General features: G+C 41.0%; 1 protein-coding gene across 1 annotated transcript; it reads right to left on the bottom strand.

Moving 5' to 3' along the window:
* Positions 1 to 4,513: 4,513 nt before the first annotated feature.
* LOC117752000 lies at positions 4,514 to 7,537 on the bottom strand. The gene is made up of 6 exons (XM_034569126.1): positions 7,439 to 7,537; positions 5,480 to 5,539; positions 5,277 to 5,360; positions 5,002 to 5,209; positions 4,806 to 4,962; positions 4,514 to 4,756 (listed from the first exon to the last, which is right to left on the bottom strand). Exons 2-6 carry the CDS (start codon positions 5,520 to 5,522, stop codon positions 4,595 to 4,597), a joined length of 654 nt encoding a protein of 217 aa, XP_034425017.1. The 5' UTR covers positions 5,523 to 5,539; positions 7,439 to 7,537; the 3' UTR covers positions 4,514 to 4,594.
* Between the last annotated feature and the right edge of the window lie 482 nt (positions 7,538 to 8,019).

Below are 8,019 nucleotides of genomic sequence, written 5' to 3'. Positions count from 1 at the left end.
ACCTCCAGTTGTAGTTGATACACCGATTGTAGTTGATCCACCAGTCGTAGCTGCTACAGTATTCATAAACAAAAGTGAAAAAAATGAGTAAAATGCATTAAAGTAACATATTATCTATAGTATATATACATCATATATAGTAATATGTTGTGTATATGTGTATATGAGCCAAAATCTTTAAAACATTTACTTGTCAAGTCACTTAAAACAAATATATAAAAACAAAATAAATATCAGAAATCATCCTTGGACAATTCATATTGAATTTCATGAAAATTCCTTTTTTGTTATTAATTGAGACAACAGTATTGTCCATTGTGTGGATTGCCATCAATAATACCAAACAAATGTCAACTGAAGTTAAATGTGGGGCTACTGTTACTTACACACTGCTGTGATGGAGGTGGATTCCACCGAAATGCTGAAGTTGTTGGGTTTGGACACAGCTTCTACTAATGTTGTTGCAACATTAGCAGAGCTGGGGAGTTCTGCAGATGACGTAGTGTCATTGAACACAACTCCCACCTCTACTTCAGTATTATCCACTCGAGTTCTCGCTGAACCTCGTCTGCATCAAAACAAACATGTATCTCAATCAAATTCTACTAACATTGATAAATTCTATCTGTAATTATTTTCTAATTAATGATCATAAAAGCTCTAATATTAATGACAATGCAGATAGCACATAGTCAGTTTGAATCTGAAAAATACAAACAAATATATTACATGAACTTGATGACATAAGTGCGGATGAAGATTAAGCCATATCTTGTCCTGTAGACAGCATCATACTGTGGGAAGGAACAAACAGAAAAAACATTCCTAATTAAGAAAGAAACTACAAAAGTTAATTCAATTAAACTAGAATTATATGAAATCTGATCAATTGAACATTATCCTTACCACATCTACAACTTTTGCAGCAAGTGTCGTGAATTGACTGCTGTTTGGATCACTGAGTTCTTCTACAAATTCTTCTACTATGGTGGCTGTGACAACCACTACTGGTGCAGAAGGTGCTGAAGTTGTGGGCCCATCAGTGTTTGTTGGTCCAACAGTTGTAGTTGTTACTCCAGTTGTTGTCAAACCTGCTGTTGTAGTTGAACCAATAGTTGTTGTCGAGCCTCCAGTTGTAGTCGATCCAACAGTTGTTGAGATAACAGTTGTTGTTGAACCTCCAGTTGTTGTTGATACACCGGTTGTAGTTGATCCACCAGTTGTAGTAGATCCACTATTTGTAGTAGATCCAACTGTTGTTGTTGAACCTCCAGTTGTAGTTGAGATAGCGGTTGTTGTTGAACCTCCAGTTGTAGTTGATTCACCAGTTGTAGTTGATCCCCCAGTAGCAGTTGACCCACCTGTGGTGGTCGACCCACCTGTTGTTGTTGAACCTTCAGTTGTAGTTGAGCCAATGGTTGTTGTCGAAATGCCAGCTGTAGTGGACCCACCGGTTGTTGTGGAACCTCCTGTGGTAGTTGATCCACCAGTTGTTGTTGAACCTCCTGTTGTAGTTGATTCACCAGTGGTAGTTGATCCACCAGTGGTAGTTGATCCGCCTGTGGTGGTCGACCAACCTGTTGTTGTTGAACCTCCAGTTGTAGTTGATCCACCAGTTGTAGTTGATCCACCAGTTGTTGTCGACCCACCTGTGGTGGTTGATACATCAGTTGTAGTTGATGCACCAGTTGTTGTCGAACCTCCTGTTGTAGTTGATCCCCCAGTGGTAGTTGACCCGCCAGTTGATGTTGAACCTCCAGTTGTAGTAGATACACCGGTTATTGTGGAAACACCGGTTGTAGTTGATCCACCAGTGGTAGTCGACCCGCCTGTTGTGGTTGACCCACCAGTGGTACTCGACCCGCCTGTGGTGGTCGACCAACCAGTTGTTGTTGATCCACCAGTTGTAGTTGATACATCGGTTGTAGATGATCCACCGGTTGTAGTTGATCCACCAGTCGTACTTGATCCACCAGTTGTTGTTGAACCTCCAGTTGTAGTTGAACCACCAGTCGTAGTTGATCCACCAGTTGTTGTTGAGCCTTCTGTTGTAGTTGATACACCAGTTGTAGTTGATCCACCAGTCGTGGTTGATCCACCAGTTGTTGTTGAACCTCCAGTTGTAGTTGAACCACCAGTCGTAGTTGATCCACCAGTTGTTGTGGAAACACCGGTTGTAGTTGATCCCCCAGTGGTAGTTGACCCGCCTGTGGTGGTCGACCCACCAGTTGTTGTTGATCCACCAGTTGTTGTCGACCCACCTGTGGTGGTTGACCCACCAATTGTTGTTGAACCTCCAATCATAGTTGATCCACCAGTGGTAGTTGACACGCCTGTGGTGGTTGACCCACCAGTTGTAGTAGATCCACTATTTGTAGTAGATCCAACTGTTGTTGTTGAACCTCCAGTTGTAGTTGAGATAGCGGTTGTTGTTGAACCTCCAGTTGTAGTTGATTCACCAGTTGTAGTTGATCCCCCAGTAGCAGTTGACCCACCTGTGGTGGTCGACCCACCTGTTGTTGTTGAACCTTCAGTTGTAGTTGAGCCAATGGTTGTTGTCGAAATGCCAGCTGTAGTGGACCCACCGGTTGTTGTGGAACCTCCTGTGGTAGTTGATCCACCAGTTGTTGTTGAACCTCCTGTTGTAGTTGATTCACCAGTTGTAGTTGATCCACCAGTGGTAGTTGATCCGCCTGTGGTGGTCAACCCACCTGTTGTTGTTGAACCTCCAGTTGTAGTTGATCCACCAGTTGTAGTTGATCCACCAGTTGTTGTCGACCCACCTGTGGTGGTTGACCCACCAATTGTTGTTGATACATCAGTTGTAGTTGATGCACCAGTTGTTGTCGAACCTCCTGTTGTAGTTGATACACTAGTGGTACTTGATATACCGGTTGTAGTTGATACATCGGTTGTAGTTGGTCCACCAGTCGTAGTTGATACACCAGTTGTAGTTGTTCCACCAGTGGTACTCGACCTGCCAGTGGTGGTCGACCCACCAGTTGTTGATCCACCAGTTGTAGTTGAAACACCGGTTGTAGATGATCCACCAGTCGTAATTGATCCACCAGTTGTTGTTGAACCTCCAGTTGTAGTTGATCCACCAGTCGTAGTTGATCCACCAGTTGATGTTGAACCTCCAGTTGTAGTTGATCCACCAGTCGTAGTTGATCCACCAGTTGATGTTGAACCTCCAGTTGTAGTAGATACACCGGTTATTGTGGAAACACCGGTTGTAGTTGATCCACCAGTGGTAGTCGACCCGCCTGTTGTGGTTGACCCACCAGTTGTTGTTGAACCTCCAGTCGTAGTTGATCCACCAGTGGTAGTTGATCCATCAGTCGTACTTGATCCACCAGTTGTAGTTGATCCACCAGTGGTACTCGACCCGCCTGTGGTGGTCGACCCACCAGTTGTTGTTGAACCTCCAGTCGTAGTTGATCCACCAGTTGTTGTTGAGCCTTCTGTTGTAGTTGATACACCAGTTGTAGTTGATCCACCAGTCGTGGTTGATCCACCAGTTGTTGTTGAACCTCCAGTTGTAGTTGAACCACCAGTCGTAGTTGATCCACCAGTTGTTGTGGAAACACCGGTTGTAGTTGATCCCCCAGTGGTAGTTGACCCGCCTGTGGTGGTCGACCCACCAGTTGTTGTTGATCCACCAGTTGTTGTCGACCCACCTGTGGTGGTTGACCCACCAATTGTTGTTGAACCTCCAATCATAGTTGATCCACCAGTGGTAGTTGACACGCCTGTGGTGGTTGACCCACCAGTTGTAGTAGATCCACAATTTGTAGTAGATCCAACTGTTGTTGTTGAACCTCCAGTTGTAGTTGAGATAGCGGTTGTTGTTGAACCTCCAGTTGTAGTTGATTCACCAGTTGTAGTTGATCCCCCAGTAGCAGTTGACCCACCTGTGGTGGTCGACCCACCTGTTGTTGTTGAACCTTCAGTTGTAGTTGAGCCAATGGTTGTTGTCGAAATGCCAGCTGTAGTGGACCCACCGGTTGTTGTGGAACCTCCTGTGGTAGTTGATCCACCAGTTGTTGTTGAACCTCCTGTTGTAGTTGATTCACCAGTGGTAGTTGATCCACCAGTGGTAGTTGATCCGCCTGTGGTGGTCAACCCACCTGTTGTTGTTGAACCTCCAGTTGTAGTTGATCCACCAGTTGTAGTTGATCCACCAGTTGTTGTCGACCCACCTGTGGTGGTTGACCCACCAATTGTTGTTGAACCTCCAATCATAGTTGATCCACCAGTGGTAGTTGACACGCCTGTGGTGGTTGATCCACCAGTTGTAGTAGATCCACTATTTGTAGTAGATCCAACTGTTGTTGTTGAACCTCCAGTTGTAGTTGAGATAGCGGTTGTTGTTGAACCTCCAGTTGTAGTTGATTCACCAGTTGTAGTTGATCCCCCAGTAGCAGTTGACCCACCTGTGGTGGTCGACCCACCTGTTGTTGTTGAACCTTCAGTTGTAGTTGAGCCAATGGTTGTTGTCGAAATGCCAGCTGTAGTGGACCCACCGGTTGTTGTGGAACCTCCTGTGGTAGTTGATCCACCAGTTGTTGTTGAACCTCCTGTTGTAGTTGATTCACCAGTGGTAGTTGATCCCCCAGTGGTAGTTGACCCGCCTGTGGTGGTCGACCCACCAGTTGTTGTTGATCCACCAGTTGTTGTTGATCCACCAGTCGTGGTTGATCCACCAGTTGTTGTTGAACCTCCAGTTGTAGTTGATACACCGGTTGTTGTTGATCCACCAGTGGTAGGTGACCCAACTGTTGTGCTCGACTCACCAGTTGTTGTTGAACCTCCAGTTGTAGTTGATCCACCAGTTGTTGTCGAGCCTTCTGTTGCAGTTGATCCACCAGTTGTTGTTGAACCTCCAGTTGTAGTTGATACACCGGTTGTAGTTGATCCACCAGTTGTAGTTGAACCACCGGTTGCAGTTGATTCACCAGTGGTAGTTGAACCGCCTGTGGTGGTCGACTCCCCAGTTATTGTTGAACCTCCAGTTGTAGTTGATACACCGGTTGTAGTTGATCCACCAGTCGTAGTTGATCCACCAGTCGTAGTTGATCCACCAGTTGTAGTTGATACACCAGTGGTAGTTGATCCACCAGGGGTAGTTGACCCACCAGTTGTTGTCGATCCTTCTGTTGTAGTTGATCCACCAGTCGTAGTTGAACCTCCAGTTGTAGTTGATCCACCAGTTGTAGTTGACCCGCCTGTGGTAGTTGATCCACCAGTTGTTGTCGATCCTTCTGTTGTAGTTGATCCACCAGTTGTTGTTGAACCTCCAGTTGTAGTTGCTACACCAATCGTAGTTGCTCCATTACTTGTAGTTAGGTCAATGGCCACTATTTGTAAAGAACAATTAACACATTTAAATAATAATAATATTTCAAGTTTAAAATGAATTTCTTTGTCAGGTAACTGCTAGCATTTTCACATCATTTTGCAATAATCAATAACTTACCTATAAATATCAGCAAACTTGATAAGACTGGTCCAAAAGCCATTGTGTCTGGTTTTTATCCTGCGATAGTTGACAGCACAGGAACAAAAGGTGTTATAGATATAATAGCCATGATTTTAAATTGTTAATTATAATTACCCAGTTAAACTAGGATATTTGCATTTAGGCAAATCAGCAATTACATGCATTTGAAAAAATAAATAGTACTGAATCTACCGATTCATTGTAGCACAAGTTTCTTAGAGCTCCTGACCATCCAAGCACAGATTGTAACTACAGACATGTATGTAAATATGGACAGTTAAAAATATTGATCAGCTACAAATTGATACCATCTCTAGCAGAATAAAAACATAATATAATAATAATTTACATCATGAAATCATCTTAATATTTTTAAATTGTATAAATATAGTCCTAAACTGTAACACAGCACACCAAATTTCACTTTTTTGCAATGAGCATCATAATTAAACACCAATCAAGCAACCATACTAAAGCAGTTTGGACCTATGTAGGTCCAAAATTGTACAATTTATATTTCACTCAGCTAATCAGATATTAATTACTTCATAAATTATTAAATGCATAATTATGAGATATTACCGTTAATTATTTTAGCCTTTTTTCCCTTTACAGAGTAGGGAGCTTGAACACTGCTTTTCACATAACTTTAGACTTTCATTCACTCATTTAGCAGCTTTTTATCCAAAGCAACTTACAACTGAGGGACAGCTTCAGTACAGAGGCAGACCTTTAACTAGATTGGCAATCAGTAGAGCAATCTGCCGAACAACCCTACACATAATTGTTTAGTTCTTATAGAGGAAATATAAAAGAAAAGTGGGAAGTGGTCTGATAACCTAAATAACTTATTTGTCATAAAACATAGTGAAAGAAAATTTTTAATCAGAACCTAAATTTGATAGGTTACTCCTAGGCTCAGCCCCATCTTCACCAAGCTTGATGGAAATCTTGATGGAAGTTTAGTTTTTTTTGACAAATAAACCAACAAACATAGACAAGTGAAAACCCAGACGTCTAGGAAGAGATAATCTGTTCAGTATCAGGTAAAGATGTGTACCGAAAGTTGACTGTAAGTGCTAGTTATGCATGTTGAGGTGTTTGATGAGTTTAGAGAGGAGGTGCTCTTACAAAAAATGAGTCTTCAAGAGATAATTGATGTGCAGGGACCTGCAATGTTCCTCGGAGGATTGCACTGTCTAAGGAGCATAAGCCTGTGTGATTGAGTTCAAGTAGTAGATAAGTCTACCTGTCGGCAAACATTACTGATTCGAATCTGGTACAAATTAAGACCAGACTTATACATGCAAAAATAATGATTTCATTTCAAGAAATGAAGATTCTGCAGATATTTAAAAATCACCAAATGTTAGTTGGTTTTATGCAAACAAAGCATTTTCAGTTTTTCTTTTGTAGCATCATGACCACAATTATACCCAATAAATCTGATTTAGTTTTTCTATAAGGTGGTATATGATTTCAAATTGTAGGATGTATATATATGTACATATATAATCCTAAATAATTTTAAAGATTTTTACAATGCACTGTAAAAAATAGATTTGTTGAATAATTATATTTTTAAGCATTTTGAATAAGATATATGTGTATAGGACCATTTGTTCTTTTCTTTGTAAAAAAATTTGTGTTTGATTAAATATACTGCAGCATTCAAGACCTAGTTTAAGCTTCAAATCAATCTCAGCATGGTAAATATTTTATATTTCAATTAAAAGAAAAGGTAACTGCAATCAATTTTATGACATGTCTAAATGTTCCAAAAATTCAAATCAAGCAAGATTTTGCAAATTGCCCAAAATACATACCATGCCATCAATATATACTTATTATAGTAAAGTATAATGGAATTACATGTATCTAGTTTAATTAAAACACCTGTAATTGTAATGTTTTTCAAAATAAAGATGTACTTACCGTCAGTAATATTCAAGTTTAGAAATAATCTTCTGTTAAGTTCTTGAGATATGCGTTATTTCAGAGGCCCCTTCATGAAAGCTACATGGTGTGGTGTCTTATATACAGAGGAAATGTGAAGAAAATAAAGCGTGACGTCATTTGGGCATCAACACATCAGGCTGAACAAAGAAAAGAATACCTGCAACCAAGTCTCTGTGAAATTCATGGTTCAGTCACTGCGTTATATGCATGCCACCAAGTGAACAAACTGGATCTCATTGTCAACACAATAGAGCATTGATAACATCATTATATTTTATTTACGTTTATTTACAAGACTCATGTAGGAGATCAGGTAAAGATGTGTTGTAAAAGTGCAGAGTAAGTGCTAGTTATGCATGTTGGGGTGTTTGTGCACTTATTTATAAGACAAATATGTACTGGCAAGGCACATTGTTGCCAATGTACTTTGTAATGTTATCTGTCAAATTCCATTAAAAGTCATGTGGTTTAGCCAAGTGACAAACCAATCACATTTTGGTGCGAGGGGATTACTGCAACATACACCCACTTTGTGTGGCTTTAATAAAACTTACAGG

The sequence above is a fragment of the Hippoglossus hippoglossus genome, chromosome 18 (assembly GCF_009819705.1).
Source record: "Hippoglossus hippoglossus isolate fHipHip1 chromosome 18, fHipHip1.pri, whole genome shotgun sequence".
Classification (NCBI taxonomy): Eukaryota; Metazoa; Chordata; class Actinopteri; order Pleuronectiformes; family Pleuronectidae; genus Hippoglossus; species Hippoglossus hippoglossus.
The sequence above is the reverse complement of the archived record's forward strand: the minus strand, read 5'-3'. Positions and strand labels throughout refer to the sequence as shown.

Bases quoted from the DNA above. Each gene is read 5' to 3' on its own strand.
- LOC117752000 (XM_034569126.1), bottom strand. From the start codon at position 5,522: ATGGCTTTTGGACCAGTCTTATCAAGTTTGCTGATATTTATAG. The intron at 5,210-5,276 runs CAACTACAACAG...AACTACAACTGG, and splicing joins TTCAACAACAACTGGTGGAT to TGGATCAACTACAACTGGAG. The intron at 4,757-4,805 runs CAACAACTGGTG...TACCACTGGTGG, and splicing joins AACTACAACTGGAGGTTCAA to ATCAACAACAACCGGTGTAT.